The sequence below is a fragment of the Babylonia areolata genome, chromosome 9 (genome assembly GCF_041734735.1).
Source record: "Babylonia areolata isolate BAREFJ2019XMU chromosome 9, ASM4173473v1, whole genome shotgun sequence".
In the NCBI taxonomy this organism is placed as follows: Eukaryota; Metazoa; Mollusca; class Gastropoda; order Neogastropoda; family Buccinidae; genus Babylonia; species Babylonia areolata.
The window spans coordinates 107,072-124,553 of record NC_134884.1 but is presented as its reverse complement, the minus strand read 5'-3'; the positions used below and the strand labels follow the sequence as shown (position 1 = coordinate 124,553).

Below are 17,482 nucleotides of genomic sequence, written 5' to 3'. Positions count from 1 at the left end.
CACCTATTCTTTTTGGTATTCTTTGACTTTTCTTAGGTTTTCCGATTTTCCTAAATGTAGGCCGCTCGTTGTTGTTGCGTTACCAGCAAGTCTGTCAGCTCGCTCATTTCCCTTAACACCTGCATGTCCCGGGCAGTATGACCATGTAAGTTTTTTAATCTGAAAGTTGCGCATTGCCTCATGCCACTCTTGGCTTCCCATTCTGCTTTCAATTATGTTTATGAGGTTCATTGAGTCAGTTTGAATCATGGCATGTTGGTTTCCGGGCGTATGGATAGATGATAGCCACTGGAGGGCACAGCTTCAACTTCCATCGTCAGGCTAGAGGTTGTTACTTTGAAGGCAGCATTTTCTTCCCTGATTTTTCTTCCATTTTGTTTCGTAGTGAATCCCCAACCGGACTGGCCTTTTGTCAGTGCGGGGGTGGGGGGGTGGGGTGGGGTGCTGGTAAAGAGTGGGTTGAAAGCAGGTGAGAGGATTTCAGATGTCAAGCTTTCGTCAGCGATGGGCTCGTGAAAGCTTGGGGATACTTCATAACTGCGAAAAGTGAAGCTGTCGACATTCATTGTATCACAGTGACAGCAAAGCCACTGTACGTTGCTACGCTGGATGACGCTGTAGTCTTTTGAGCTCATTTCAAGACAAGAGCGGTGACCCGTGACCAGACACTGCACCCGTCGCAGCATAATGCCTGTGATCCTGCTAACCACCCAACGCGACGTTCACTGTTGCCACATGAATAAATGGAAGCAGCTTTTGAGCCTGCTTGGGTTTGTCTGGACATCACCCTCTCAGATGTCGTTAGAACATTTTTGCCGTGGATTGCCAAAGGTTAATGGTGTGTGGCCTATCTAATTCCCATATTTTAATGGGAAAAAATGATAGTAATTAAAAGCGGACAACAACTGATCGCACATTTAACACTAAATTTACAATGAAGAAAATATCTAACACACACACACACACACACACACACACACACACACAGAGTAAAACAAAACTTCGAAGGACTCGGAAGAAAACTATTCAGCGTTCAAAACAAAAGTAACTTGACATAACAGGTCTTGCAAACAATGTACAGCAAAACACCACAGCACAAAGTGCATCATTAAAATGCTTCACCCAGACCTTTGCAGCAAGTCATGCATGTGGGTGTCATTGCATACGAAGGCCCATCCACAGGCAAACATAAGAATACGACAGCGCGGGCTTGCATACATACTTGTGCGCGCGCACACAGACTGACGTGTTTCCTATGTTGCAACTATAATGTTGAGTCTGAATTTTGTCAGTCGGTACTGTTACGGGTGACAATGTTAGTTTGTGGAGGCGAGGAGACTTGATACAAGCGTATAAAATATATAATAATGTTGATGACATTGACAAAACATGTTTCTTTATTAAGGGAAGGGAGCTTAAGATATTTTAGCCGGCTTTCTTCATAAGAAAAATCCTTTATTTCATGGACTAATTTTGTTGCTCGACTTTGTACACCTTCGATTGCAGCAGATTGACGCTTTAATTTTACGGGGAACCAAATCGTGTTTGCATATTCTACTATCGACCTTACCAATACTTTTTCGTCTTTAAAATGTACTGTTGTCCAAAAATGTGAAGGTGCGCTTGATTATACCAGTTCTCAGATTTGTTTTATTTATTATGCATGCAATATGTTTGTCAAAGAGTAGGTTTTTGTAAAAAAAAAAAAAAACAGAACAAAACAAAACAAACAAACAAACAAAAAAACACCTAAATAATTTTCTTCTTCACATTTTTCAACATTGAACTCTTCATCACCAGTTTTCATTAAGTAGTCATGTTCAGGTCTTTTTTCTACCAATTTGGAGCACTTTGTACTTTGTAGCATTAATTATTAGGTTCCATGTGTCTGTTCATTCCACTAGTGAATCTATGTCTCTTTGCAATATTTGGTATACTAAAGAAGATGCGTATATTTTAGTGTCATCGACAAATATGCTGTTTTACTGATTGCAGAAGATCATTTATAAATACAGTAAAAAGAATAGGTCCGAGTATACTGCCTTGGGGGATTCCACTCACGCCATCCTCACCACTTGATTGACTCGAGATCTACCAACCTTAACTTTCTGTGATCTGTTACTAAGAAATTCTTCTATCCAGTGAAGTGTTTTACCTGTGATATAGGATTCTAACTTGATTTTATCAATAACCTTCTGTGTGGCACTGAATCAAAAGTTTTTTTTTTTTTTTTTTTTTTTTTTTTAAATCAAGGTATAATACATCAATGTTATCATCATTATCAAGTAACCTTGTGAAATCTTCCATTACTTCAAGTAACTGAGTTACACATGATCTACTCTTTTGAAAACCATGCTGACATTTAGCATATAAATAATTTGTCGTCATACTGATGTTCAACAATAGCGTCCCTTACAAATGTCTCAAGAATTTTGCAGGTAACACAAGTCAGACTAACTGGTCTGTAGTTACCTCGGTCAGGTCTTGTACTTTTTTTTTTTTTTTTTTTTAATATTGGGGTCTGTTTTCCAGTCATTGGGGTCGCATTTTGTATGGACTTTTTGAATTGGGTACAGAGGGGAACTGCCCCCCCCTCCCCCCCCTTCTCTCCCCCCTTCCCAGCAGGAGCTCTTTTCTTTTAGAGTTAGATATAAACGTCTCTCGTGTGCTTGAGAGCATGATTGGTTAGGTTTACGCAAGCAGACGATATATCATTCAAAGACAAGGTGGTAGAGATTTTGTAAGTGTTCTAGTTTTTATTGCAGGGACATCAGTGATGAGAGAATGTTTTCAGTAAAGACAGAGACAGACCCTTTCAGTATGCTCATTTGTATGCCGTTTGTTTGACGTGATCATCTGTGAAGTGGCGAACTGAAAGCCGGCAAACTCTCGCTGAACTTGTTAAACTTTTCAGTCACACTGATGACTGAGTACAACTGTGGGTCTGCCTCTGTCTTTGACGCGGTTTCTCGTGGGTGTACAAGTATATTTATTCTGTGTCTAGTTTGCAGTGTCACAAAAAATCTCATGTCTCACACAGAACAGTAGTTAGTGTCTGATGCAAAGTAGTGGCAAATGATGGGCTGGGGCTACGCTGGCTTGACCAATGATACCCAAGTTGTTCAGTTCAGTTCTTGCGACTTTCATAAGCCTCGCGGCATTTAAGTGCCAGTCTAATAAAACATAAGTCGGAGATGCCACAGCATTTGCCCAGGACTAATGCAGGAGTAATAATAGTTGTTATAGTGTAGGGACTGGCAGGTTGTCTACCTAGGCCTCACAGCCTTTTTAACTTTTTTTTTTTTTTTTTTTTTTTTTTTTTGCTGCCCCATCATCTGCACCGTTTCAGTGGAATTACTCCCACGCCGCTCATTTAGATTCTCCCATACACAGCCACACCCGGGTTCGTCCGTCACAGTTCCAGCGTCGGCAGTTCACAGGGAACCATCGATGTTAGGTCTCCAGGAGGCCACACACCAGAGGAGACCCTGCACTGCTGCTGAGTCACTTCGGTGGTGTTCAGTGGTACCTGTTCTGTTTTAACGTACTTTGGACACCACCTACTAAGCCCCCTACTAACGACAATAATGGCTTAGTTGCGGAGCCAGACTGAGTGAGCGTCCCTCTCAGAGTGGAGACCGCCACCACGTCCCTCAAACAACAGCCCCCCATGAATCTGCCGACACTGACGACATTGACAGGACTCACCCCAAGCATGGAAGTGGAGGGGTATCGAAACTGAGGTCACCATGAGAGCAGGGCATGAAAGGCCACAGACTAAAAAAATTTCTTATGCCCCATTCAATATGTCTCTTTTTCGTTATATGTGGGATACGCATACCCAGCTTTGCTGTCTCAATTATTCACTGTAATTCATTTGTCAAAGTCAATGAAAAAACATATTGGTGTTCTTATCAAGAAGATTTCAAACACATTAGTATTCTTGAAGGTTTAGTTACACTGATTCATTTGCACAATAGGTTGCCTAGCTATCTGGGTAGAGCTGAGACAGACAGACAGAGAGACAGACAGACAGACAGACAGACAGACAACACACACACACACACACACACACACAAACACACACACACATACACACACACACACTCTCTCTCTCTGTCTTGCACACACATACACATTAAAAGAAAGGAAGTGTCAAAACTATGAATTTGTGTTTCTGAGAAGAATGATATAATCTAATATTTCATTTATTTTTGTGATATCATCATTTCAGATATGTACAAGTTCTGTGTTTAACTTACAGAAAATTTCACACTTGTTCTTCAAAACATTCTCAGGTTTGTTTATTTATTATATGTATTGAGACAATTTGTTGTAAAGCATATTCTTGAAGCTCCTTGTGCTTTACAATAGCTCTGAAAAAAACAACAACATTCACTCAAACATTCCACACTAACATATGCATGTTTTGAAACATAGGTAAGAGAGAACAATTAATAGATATCATGCTATTTAATAAATCAAGAAATGTAACAGATATAAAAGATAAATGGAATAATTATAATAGCAATGTAGACAATTGAAAAAAAAACACACACAAAAAAACCTACCAAAACCTCACAGAAGCAATCATGCATATACCTACATACACACACACACGCACACACACACACATACACACATACTACACACGCACTCATGCAATGACACACACACACACACATGCACACCCCTACACGCACATACACACACAGACACAGATCAACAATCAAAAAAAGCAAACAAACAATCAAACAAAGCAAACAAACTATGACATCACATGAAAAAACAGTTCCTGCTAAAATTTTTCTCGAAGAAAGATTGTACATATGATGGAGTCTCCCGTCGGTCTGACGGATGAGTAGGCAGGCAGGCTTATCTGTCGGTGTGTGTCCTCATATGGGAGAAAAGGTGATTCTGGATGCACAGCACTTCCCACAGGTGTTGCAAGGGAAAACGTCTCCAGAAGTTGAGCCCTGCTTCCTTTGCTCTTGCTTCTCCTTGATGGCCAGAATTCTCTTGTTTTCAAATGTCTTTATGCCACTAGAGCACAGCATCCTCCAGCGACAGCAGTCAAGGGCATCAGTTTCCCAGGAAGCGATGTCTATATCACAGGCTTTGAGGTTTGTCTTCAAGGTGTCCTTGAAGAGCTTGCAGGGTCTTCCAAATTCACGGTGGCCTGCCTTCAGCCGGCCATACAAAAGCATCTTCGGGGTCCTGTGGACAGTGTGTCCTGTCCAGCGTAGCTGGCACTGGATCAGCAGGCTTTTGATGCTGGGCATGAAACAAATGTTGGCACACACACACACGCACACGCACATACACACACATACACACACACACACACATACACACACACACACACACACACACACACACACACACACACACACACACACACAAATGAGATAGCTTTCTTTTTCTTCTTCTTCCTCTTCTTCTTTTGAGTATATATTGTCTGTTTTGTTGCAGTGATGAACTCTGCAGTCCATTGCTAGGACCCCACTGGGCTGCTACTAGCAAGTGTCCATTGAGAGAGGGAGTGGTGAAGACTGTTACACCTGTGTGATAGGAGGAGGAAAATCTGCAGCAACCATGCAGTCGGGGTGTGACAGTAGAAAATCTATAGCAACCATACAATCACTTGTTACACCCATGTAGCGATAGAAAATCTTATAGCAAACATGCAGTCACTGGTGCATCTTGTAAGATGGCCTGTGGGTCAGTCCTCTCACCTTCATTGTCGACAGTCCACAGTCCTTGGTAAGGTCTTCCTTTCAGTGCGTCACCAGACCAGGCCAGAATCTGTACAGCAGACTCTGTGGAAAAAGAACACTTGTTTTCAGAATGCTGGTCTGCTGGCAAAGCTTGTATCAAAAGTGCCTGTTTCATACACAACTGTCTGTGGAAAATCTGCATTCCACAGAAATTTGCTTGTAAAATCTATGAGTTTGACACACAGGACTTTATCCCGAAAATTTAAGTCCTACAAAATTAAAAAATATGTCTTGTACAGTACGTTATCTGGAAACTGTATGCCTTTCAGAACTATGTTTAGCAAACCATCGTCTCTTAGCCTACTGCATGGAAAATCCATGCCGCACAGAAACTTTGCCACAGAAGTGACACACAGACGTCTGTCAGCCAGCACAAGGAAGAAGTCAGCATGGAGAAAACTGGGTGCACAACTCCTGTTGGCAGCAACAGGGGCCAGTGCCATTTACTATCTGCTTCAGACTCAGCAAGAAAGACGGAAAATTCGGGTTTTCATTGGTGGTGGGCAACGCTTTTTCAGGTATTTGTGTGACAGTTATTGTTTGATGGTTTCCTTTATTTTTTTCTTACTGTCAGCATTTTAATTTAATTGGATTATTAATCCTTGTAATGAGAGATTTTACAACATACAGTTTTTGACAGAAAGAGAGACTTTCAGATTTTTGTTTTTAAAGAGCCTTCCTTGAGATAATCCTGCATGCACAATGCTCACATGAATGCAGGGATATAAATGAGCACACACAGACACATCACATCACACACTGACACAGACACACAGACACAGACACACACACACACACACACACACACACACACAGACACAGACACACAAGACCAGCATTGATTACTACAATTACTACCTCTGTATGAATATCGGCAAATGCTGTAACTATTTCAGGAAAGAGAGAAATGGAAATTAGTCAACATTAACAGGAAGTTTTGATGATCATGTTTGCTGTGTGTTGTTGTGAGTCATGGGGGGCGGGGGGGGGGGGGGGGGGGGGACCTTTTTTATATGATGATGATAAATGTTTTTTTGTTGTTTATTTATTTTTTTTAAGATACATAAAGGAAAATGGATGCATTGTTATGAAATCAAAACCTCTTTTCATGGCTGAGGTGTTTGTGGAACAAAATAAAGGACAAGCAGATAGAGGTGTATTGTATTGTGCTGTACTGCATTGTATTGTATCATATTACTGGTACCATACTGTCACAACACATTTCTGTGTGTGAAATTAGGGCTGCTCTCCCCGGAAAGAGCACATCTCTACAGTGCAATGCCATGTCTTTTCTGTCTACATTTGCCTTTTACTATCAAAGTGGATTTTTTTACTAGAATCTAGGCCACTGCTCAAGGACTAATGGAAGGAAGTAATTCTGGGAAGTGTTGGATTCAACACCGCATGCTCAGATTCTCTCATTTCCAAGGCAGACGTCTTACTACTTGGCCATGAAAGCACACAGTGTATGTGACGTGTGTGGGCAGGTCTCTGTTGATAGGGATGAGCATCTCCCTGGACTACAAGTGGTCTCTGTGGGGACTGGAGGAGGACAGTGACCACTACCAACAGGTCATCAAGGCCTGTCACAGGAGAGCAGCGGAGCGGATCCTGGCTGGCTGTCTGAAGAATGGGGGACTGTACATCAAACTTGGACAGGTATTGTGTTGTATTGACATGTTTGTCAGCATCAGGTATACATGAACCGCATCTGGAGTGATGGCCTAGAGGTAACATGACCGCCCAGGAAGTGAGGGAATTTGAGCCTGCTGGTTCGAATCATGGTTGAGCCGCCGATATTTTCTCCCCCTCCACTAAACCTTGTATAGTGGTCTGGACGCTAGTCATTTGGATGAGACGATAAACCGAGGTCCCGTGTGCAGCATGCACTTGGCATAAGTAAAAGAACCCACAGCAACAAAAGGGTTGTTCCTGGCAAAATTCTGAAGAAAAATCCACTTTGATAGGAAAAACAAATAAAACTGCACGCAGGAAAAAATACAAATAATGGGTGGTGCTGTAGTGTTGTGACACGCTTTCCCTGGGGAGAGCAACCCAAATTTCACACAGAGAAATCTGTTGTGATAAAAAGAGAAATACAATACAATCCAAATACAATACAATACAATCTTACCTCATGTTTGTCAGGGTCTGGTATCCATGAACCACATCTTTACCACATGTTTGTCATGGTCTGGTATCCATGAACCACATCTTTACCACATGTTTGTCAGGGTCTGGTATCCATGAACCACATCTGACCACATGTTTGTCAGGGTCTGGTATCCATGAACCACATCTGACCACATGTTTGTCAAGGTCTGGTATCCATGAACCACATTTAACCTCATGTTTGTCAGGGTCTGGTATCCATGAACCACATCTAACCTCATGTTTGTCAGGGTCTGGTATCCATGAACCACATCTTACCTCATGTTTGTCAAGGTCTGGTATCCATGAACCACATTTAACCTCATGTTTGTCAGGGTCTGGTATCCATGAACCACATCTAACCTCATGTTTGTCAGGGTCTGGTATCCATGAACCACATCTTTACCTCATGTTTGTCAGGGTCTGGTATCCATGAACCACATCTTACCACATGTTTGTCAAGGTCTGGTATCCATGAACCACATCTTTACCACATGTTTGTCAGGGTCTGGTATCCATGAACCACATCTGACCACATGTTTGTCAGGGTCTGGTATCCATGAACCACATCTTACCACATGTTTGTCAGGGTCTGGTATCCATGAACCACATCTTTACCACATGTTTGTCATGGTCTGATATCCATGAACCACATCTTTACCACATGTTTGTCAGGGTCTGGTATCCATGAACCACATCTTTACCTCATGTTTGTCAGGGTCTGGTATCCATGAACCACATCTTACCACATGTTTGTCAGGGTCTGGTATCCATGAACCACATCTTTAGCTCAGGTTTGTCAGGGTCTGGTATCCATGAACCACATCTTTACCACATGTTTGTCATGGTCTGGTATCCATGAACCACAGCTTACCACATGTTTGTCATGGTCTGGTATCCATGAACCACATCTTTACCACATGTTTGTCATGGTCTGGTATCCATGAACCACATCTTACCTCATGTTTGTCAGGGTCTGGTATCCATGAACCACATTTTACCACATATTTTCAAATGACAAAATTTGGTGCAACGGGGCTGTTAGGCAAAAACTAAAGGAAAAAGAGAGAGCTTTTCACGAAACTAATGATAGAAGAGTCCACAATAAGGCAAAAAGAAGTGTTGAAAAATGCATTAAGAAGGCAAAGTTTTTATACAAGAAAAAAATAGAAGAAAATTTGTCTGTAAACAACTCAAGGAATCTGTGGACCGGACTGCAGAACATCACTGATTATAAAATGACCCACCAGACAGTCGACAGCACTGACAGAACTCTTCCAGACAAACTCAACACATTCTACTCCAGATCTGACAAACCATTGTCTGTTTCTGACGTGGTTGCACCCAAAATCATCCCCACTCCCCCTTTTATAGTCCAAGAGAATGAAGTCAGATGCCACTTCAGTTGTCTGAAAATGAGAATAGCCACTGGCCCTGACAACATCTCACCAGGCCTTTGAGGAAGTGTGCAGTCCAACTATCTAGTGTCCTGACTGACATATTTAACATGCCCCTTCAGTCATGTGTGGTGCCACACTGTTTTAAGAAATCAACAATCATTCCTGTTCCAAAGAAAGCACAGACTAGTTGTCTTAATGATTATCGTCCTGTAGACTTAACATCAGTCATCATGAAAACACTTGAACGCTTGATTCTGCAATTCCTAAAGGCCTGCATTCTTCCATCTTTTGATCCCTTTCAGTTCGCCTATAGAGCAAACAGATAAGTTGAAGATGCCATTAGCATAGGTCTCTACCACATCCTCAGACATTTCAAAAATCCTAACAGCTATGCTAGGACCCTTTTCATTGACTACAGCTCTGCATTCAGCACAATAGTACCATCAAAACTATATTTTAAATTGAAAGACCTCTCGCTACCTGAATCAGTTTGTGCATGGATCCTAGATTTTCTAAGGTGCAGACCGCAAGTTGTTAAAGTTGGTGACCTCACCTCCTCCACATTCATTCTCAACATAGCACCCCACAGGGATGTGTCCTATCCCCACTGTTGTACTCACTATTCACACATGACTGTGCAACTCAAAATGAATGTAACACCATGGTCAAGCTTGCCCACGATACTACTCTATAAGGGCTGATTACGAACAGTGAAGAGTCAAAATATAGGGAAGATGTACTAGAACTTGTCAGCTGGTGTGGTCAAAACAACTTAGAATTCAATGTATCAAAAACAAAAGAATTAATTTTAGTTTTCACTGATTTTCAGGAAGACCAGATCTGACCCCTTACCACTTGTCATTAAAGACAACCAAGTACAGATCATCAGTGAATTTAAATTTCTCAGACTGATCATTACCAACGATTTGAAATGGGAGAAAAATATGGAAAAAATTGTTTAGAAACCACAACAGCACATGTACTTTTTTCGGCGCCTCAAAAAGTTCAGAATTAAAAAGGAAATCATGGTTGATTTCTACCAAGCAGTCATTGAAAGTGTGTTAACCTTCGCCATTACTGTTTGGTACGGAAACATTTCCAAGGCAGAAGATGCAGCCCTGAACAGAATCGTAAAAACTGCCACCAAGATTACCAGGGCTGATCTACCTTCTCTAGACGACATATATTATAAGCGGCTACTCAAAAAAGCAAAATCAATCAGCCAGGATGAATCACATTCAGCTTTTGGGATTTTCGAGATACTCCCCTCTGGTTGATGGTACAGAAGAACAAGGATGAAAATCAATCGCTTCGCCAATAGCTTTTCCCCCAAAGCAGTCAATGCCCTGTCTCTTGAACAAATCCAGTATGATTAAATAGCTTTGTGCAATCAACGAACATCTACCTGAAGATCTAGTCATTAGCCCCATCCACATGTAATATGTGGCTATTGTTCAAACGTATGTGTGTGTTTGTGTGTGTGTGTGTGTGTGTGTGTGTGAGTATGCACAAGTTTTTGTATTGATATGTACATGTATGTGTACTATCCCCCTATCTCCCCCAATATTCCTTGTGATCCTGGTACACTTGGTAATAAAGACATATTCTATTCTGTTCTGTTTGTCAGCATCAGGTATCCATGAACCACATCTTACCTTGTGTTTTTCAGGGTTTAGTATCCGTGAACCACATCTTTACCACATCTTTGTCATGATCTGGTATTCATGAACCACATCTTACCAAGGGAATACCTGATGTGTGATGTATATGATGTATGATGTGTTTGTCAGGGACTGGTATCCATGAACCACATCTTACCAAGGGAATACCTGATGTGTGATATATATGATGTATGATGTGTTTGTCAGGGTCTGGTATCCATGAACCACATCTTACCAAGGGAATACCTGGACGTACTGGTGGTTCTGCAGGACAGAGCTCTTTCACGTGCTCCTCATGAGGTGTGTATGTATTTGTGATGACAAGTGTGTGTGTGTGTGTGTGTGTGTGTGTGTGTGTGTGTGAAAATATATGAAAACTGAATACTCAACATCAGATACCTTTGAGACCAAAATGGAGTGAGACAGGGATGAATCAGAATCAGTTTTAATTGTCAAACTATAACAAGGTTTAACACACACACACACACACACACACACACACACACGCGCGCAAATGTGTTGACAGTTGACAGTGTAGATACATTGTCACAGACTGTACAGACATGTTGACAGACAGAAAAGATACATTGTCACAGACTGTACAGACATGTTTACAGACAATATAGATACATTGTCACAGACTGTACAGACATGTTTACAGACAATATAGATACATTGTCACAGACTGTACAGATATGTTGACAGACAGTGTAGATACAGTGTCACTGACTGTACAGACATGTTGACTGACAGTGTAGATACAGTGTCACTGACTGTACAGACATGTTGACTGACAGTGTCGATACATTGTCACAGACTGTGGTGGTGGTGTGTGTCCATCGAGATCGATGATGACCATCGTTGTCATCCAGCTGAGGGATGGGGGGAGGGTGGTGGTGGTGGCGGGGTGGGGGGGGGGGGGGGGGATGCTCATGAATCTATCTGTGAGTGCGCAGATGGCTGAATAGTCCAATCTGCGCACGAAATGTTCACTGACGGTTGGGGCAGACAAAGACAGGCATATCATTGTCAGGGAGCTTGTTTGCCCGTGACTTTCTGGCCTGCCTCTTCTGAACAGCTGCAGCAGTCCTGTTGGCCTCGCACAACTTGGCACCTTTGTGCACAGCAGTGCGCCATTTGTCATGGTCCGCTGCAGATTCCTCCCAGGAGTCAGGGTTGATATCAAACGCTTTCAGAGAGACTTTCAGAGTATCTCTGAAGCGCTTCTTCTGACCTCCGTGTGATCTCTTCCCTTGTTGCAGCTCGCCATAGAAGAGCCTTTTGGGCAGCCGATGGTCTGGCATGCGCGCCACGTGTCCAGCACAGCGAAGCTGGGACTGCATCAGGATGGTGAAGATGCTGGGAAGGGTGGCTTTTGCGAGCACCTCTGTGTCTGGGGTCCTGTCTTGCCACTTGATGTTCAGTAGCTTCCTTAGGCATGTTGTGTGGAAGTGGTTCAGCTTCTTGGCATGTCGTTGGTACACTGTCCAAGTTTCACAGGCATACAGTAGTGTGGGGAGAACTACTGCTCTGTACACCTTTAGTTTGGTCTCAAGACCAATGCCTCTTCTGTTCCACACATTTGCATAGAGTGTACCAAAAGTTGCGCTTGCTCTTGCAATCCTGACGTTCACTTCATCGTCGATGGTCGCATTTCGTGACAGTGTGCTGCCAAGGTATGTGAACCGCTCCACCACACTGAGTCTCTGACTGTTGACTGTGATGTTGGGCTCAACGTGGGGTTTCCCTGGGGCTGGCTGATGGAGAACTTCAGTTTTCCTCGTGCTGGTAAGGCCGAAGTTCCTGCTGGCAGTGGCAAATTTGTCCACACTGATTTGCATGTCAGCTTCAGATCCAGCGTTGAGGGTACAATCATCAGCAAACAAAAAGTCTCAGATGATGTCTGTCATGACCTTCGTTTTTGCTTGACGCCTTCTGAGGTTAAACAGCTTGCCATCTGTTTGGTACTTTACGCCAATTCCAACATTGCCATCTCTGAAGGCATCAGTAAGCATTGCAGAGAACATGAAGCTGAACAGTGTCGGAGCCAGGACGCAGCCTTGCTTGACACCATTTGTGACAGCAAAAGGAGCAGATGTTTCGCCATTGTCCTGGACTCGAGCCTGCATGCCTTCATGGAATTGGCTGACCAAGGAAATAAATTTCCGAGGGCATCCGTACTTGGCCATGATCTTCCACAGTCCCTCTCTAACTCATGGTGTCGAAGGCTTTAGTGAGGTCAACATAGGTCGAGAACAGAGCAGCATTTTGCTCCTGACATTTCTCTTGCAGCTGCCTTGCAACAAACACCATGTCGGTGGTTCCGCGCTCTTTCCGGAATCCACATTGGCTCTCAGGCAAATGACCTTGGTCAAGGTGTGCTGTGAGGCGGTTTAGTAGGATCCTGGCAAGTATCTTGCCTGTGATAGAGAGCAAGGAAATGCCCCGATGGTTATCACAGGCTTGCCGGTTCCCCTTTCGCTTGTACAAGTGAATGATAGATGCATCTTTGAAATCCTGGGGGATCGTCTCTTCTTTCCACATGAGTGAGTACAGCTGATGGAGCTTCTCAGTCAGCACAGTGCCTCCATCCTTGTAGACCTCTGCTGGTATGGAGTCTGAGCCAGGTGCTTTGCCACTGGATAGCAGACGGATTGCTTTCTGGGTCTTAAGAAGTGTTGGCGGATCGTCCAGTGCTTCGTTGTTGGGGACTTGTGGGAGCCGGTCTATGGCTTCATCATTTATGGAGGAAGGGCGATTTAAGATACTGTTGAAGTGCTCAGCCCAGCGTTGGAGAATTTTCTTCTTCTCGGTGATCAAGGTATTCCCATCTGCACTGAGGAGGGGGAATGATTCTGAGGATGTGGGACCATAGACTTCTTTTAAGGCATCATAGAACCCCTTCATATCGTGCCTGTCAGCATATCCCTGGATCTCATCAGCTTTGTCGCTCAACCAGTTATCTAGTGCCGTTCTCCTTTGGGGTCTGTCCACGTTATCTCTGTCCAGGAGAGTCCTTATGTTCCAAGCACCAATGGTGAGAGGAACGATCCTTGTTTTTTTCTTTTCTTTCTCTTTGTTTCGACCGCTGATGTAGGGTCCCCGCCAGCCGCGGTATGCTGGCCAGGGCGATATGGAGCAGGCAATTTTTAGGGCACCTTTTCTAGCCCCTTCCTCATGCCAGGGAGGTGAGCAGTGCATTCCTAAAGAGGGCTGCTCAGACGCTCAGATGGCTGCCAAGCTCCATCGCTGCTCCTGTCGATGAAGAACGACCCTATCGCCTGAGCCGCCTGCGTGCAGGTCTGCGGCTGCGACTGCCAGTGTACCCACACCTGTCGTTTCGTCGCTCGCCTGTCGCCACAGGACTTGGGGGTGATGAAATGATGAAGGATGAAAGGTCAGTATGGATGACTGATGACTTGTGCAATGAGCTTGTTTAAAGTGAAGAGGAGTTGCGCAACGTCGACCTCACTCTCTCGTCCGGGTCCACCAATTTCCAGTGGCAAGACTAAGTTGAGACGACTGGAGGATGAGCACGGATGCAGTGGATGACCAAGATATCCTTTCGGTGTCTCATCTTGCTCTCTGCACTCCACAGTGCGTTGCTGTAATCGCCTTCCTCTCTGTTGAACCGATAGGTTTCTTCCGCAGATTCTACCGGATCCAGACTTCGCATGCATGGGTAGACACACCCCGGGGGCCAACTGCGTGTGGCATGCACACAGCACAGTGGAGCTAGATGGCTGTCGGTGGCTCTCCTGAGCTGACGCCCTTTTATGGATCTCGTTTTTAATTCCATAAGGGTGTCTAGCCACCTGCCTCACCAGTCCCGGAAGGGAGCGATGAGAGTGCCGGTTTAGTTGCCGGCAATCCGACCCTGAACAGGTTGTACTGGATTTCAGATTACCAGTAGCAGATCTAGTGACCTGACCTGACTCTAGTCACAGACTGTACAGACATGTTGACTGACAGTGTAGATACATTGTCACAGACTGTACAGACATGTTGACAGACAGTGTAGATACATTGTCACAGACTGTACAGACATGTTGACAGACAGTGTAGATACATTGTCACAGATTGTACAGACATGTTGACAGACAGTGTAAATACATTGTCACAGACTGTACAGACATGTTGACAGACAATGTAGATACATTGTCACAGACTGTACAGACATGTTCACAGACCAACCGTTGTTGCAGGTGGAACAGCTTTTCCTGGAGGATTTTGGCTCGAAGCCCTCTGAACTTTTTGCACACTTTGACCCCCAGCCCATCGCAGCTGCCAGTCTGGCTCAGGTTCACCGAGCGGCCATGCCTGATGGCACACAGGTGGCTGTCAAGGTTCGTCACTCTGCCTTCAAGTCCAGTCAAATCAAATCAAAATAATCTTTATTTAGGGTAAAAAAAGTAAGCTTATACAGCTTTTCTATTTCCTGCAATCAAGGAAAAAGAAGAGCCTTTTGCTGCTTTTATAGCATTCAGTTAAAATCTGTGTGAAAACTGTGTCTGTTAATTTTTGACCAAATGATATGAAATAAGAGAGGCAAGGTCTTCAAGACTCACTTGGGATACACACGTTATCCAGTAAAAAAAAAGAAGGTTAATATGTTTTCTGTGTTTAATATCATAAAGTTTCAGAGAAAAAAAATATAAAGGAAAAAAAAAGCACAACAGTAGATTTGAACCAAGCGTCTTTGGGTGGAGAGTAAGTAGACTTCTTCACAGTGCTAAAACGTGCATACCAATGCAGTGCAAAAACTAATATCTAAACTTATGTTTTTTTAGCGTGATAAATCCAATTACGGTATTCAAGGTGATAATCCCTTTTAAATCATGTTATGTTGGTGTTTTTTGATTGAGAAATTCTTTAAAATTTGCACTAAAGAGACTCTGCCATTGCCTCAGGCACACCACAATATGTAGCCGTTTTCTTCAGATTTGCAGAGATCCGTGTTTGATAGGCTAACAGAAACTCCAACCCGGCCCATTCAGTTTCTCTTTTTTGTTCATTCTACTTATTTCAGAATCCAGTTTGAAATACTCATATGCATTAAACAGGTCAATGTGTCACTATATATGTTCTGTCCAAATAATTGTTTTTTTTTTAATGCTACTTAATGAAATAAACTGTTCATGATCGGGAAATACAGCTTATCCTCCAGAAATACAGCTGAATTATTTTATTCCTGCAGCATGGTTTTCCAGTTGACAGGAATTTTCCCTTCATTCCTGGAGGCTTGAAAACCATGCAGCAGAGAATTCTCCCTTTCCTTCCTGCAGCCTGAAGAATCAGTTCTCATGGTAAGCGCTTTAAACTTTGTGCCAGTAGCGTCATCAGCGCTATCTATCCTATCATCTATCCCTGACCAGGTCAATTGCTGGGCAGTGTTTATGAGTGGAATGGATGCCAGACACCCCCTTCCCCCTCCCTTGGCCGTGGGAAAGTGGGCGCCGCTACACTCTTGCTGATGTGCTGTGTAGCCACACATACACAGAAAAATGGAATGTGTAGAAAATTTGGATTCTGACCAGTTTTCTGATGAGTTTTTGCAACGGTCTATCAGATAATGATTTTGATCTGTTACAACTGAATGATGAGAGAGTGCAGTTAGCTGCTGCTACAGAAGCACAGACAGTGGGTGGTGAAAAGTTCAAAAAGTACAAGTGTGAAAATTGTGGTGTATATTTCATTATTTGTGCAGTAACTAGCGTGACTGCTTCAAGGCATATCACACACGTCACCTCTGTGTGGCATAGTACGTGATGACTGTGACATGAACATGCGTAATTACAGAAAGTATCTTTTCTGATTAGTTTTTGTTCATGAATTGTGTAGATAATGATCTGATTCTGGCTCAGTTACTGCTTGTGTAGTGAAAGGCATGTATTCTCTCTGAGACAAAGTTCAAATCATTCGTGTGATAATAATAATAATAATAATAATTCATAACTTTTCTGTGGCGTGATATCCAGTACTAATGCTGCTCAAAGCGCTTTACATCATGGAGCCAGATATAAACATAACATACAACATTACAACAGCTCAATCCAATGCATTCACAGAATGAATAAAAAAGCATGATCCACCAAACAATAAAAATATCAAGTAAATAATGATTAGATTATAAGAAACACATTCCTTAAAAACACATTTTTTAGACACACACATACATAAGGACAATAGCAGTGACAGTTGTGACAGTATGTACTTGTATGCATTGTGTCTGACTCCTGAGTGTCACCAGAGGTGTCACCTCATAGGGGCAACAGGGTCACAGACAACTTCTCACATCAGTTCTGTGCACAAAAATATATGACGATCTTAGTGTGCTGTAATAAGCAGTATTGCCGTAAGTCTCCAAAATAAATACCCTCTTTCATACTTTCTTTCTCTTCTCTAAATCCAGGAATGAAGGGAATATATGAATATATGTATGGTAGAAATCTCAGAACAAGATGGAATACTGGTTCATAGAAAAATATGAATG

The 17,482-nt window shown here is 42.9% G+C and overlaps 1 protein-coding gene across 1 annotated transcript in view; it reads left to right on the top strand.

The window, feature by feature from the left end:
- Window positions 1-2,684: 2,684 nt before the first annotated feature.
- Window positions 2,685-17,482, top strand: part of LOC143285667 (putative aarF domain-containing protein kinase 5) — a 51,963-nt gene continuing 37,165 nt past the window's right edge. The window contains exons 1-5 of the mRNA XM_076593064.1: window positions 2,685-2,740; window positions 5,473-6,295; window positions 7,265-7,436; window positions 11,197-11,289; window positions 15,195-15,335. Of these exons, the coding sequence (XP_076449179.1) occupies window positions 5,685-6,295; window positions 7,265-7,436; window positions 11,197-11,289; window positions 15,195-15,335 (1,017 nt within the window). The 5' untranslated portion in view covers window positions 2,685-2,740; window positions 5,473-5,684. The remainder of the gene's footprint in view (window positions 2,741-5,472; window positions 6,296-7,264; window positions 7,437-11,196; window positions 11,290-15,194; window positions 15,336-17,482) is intronic.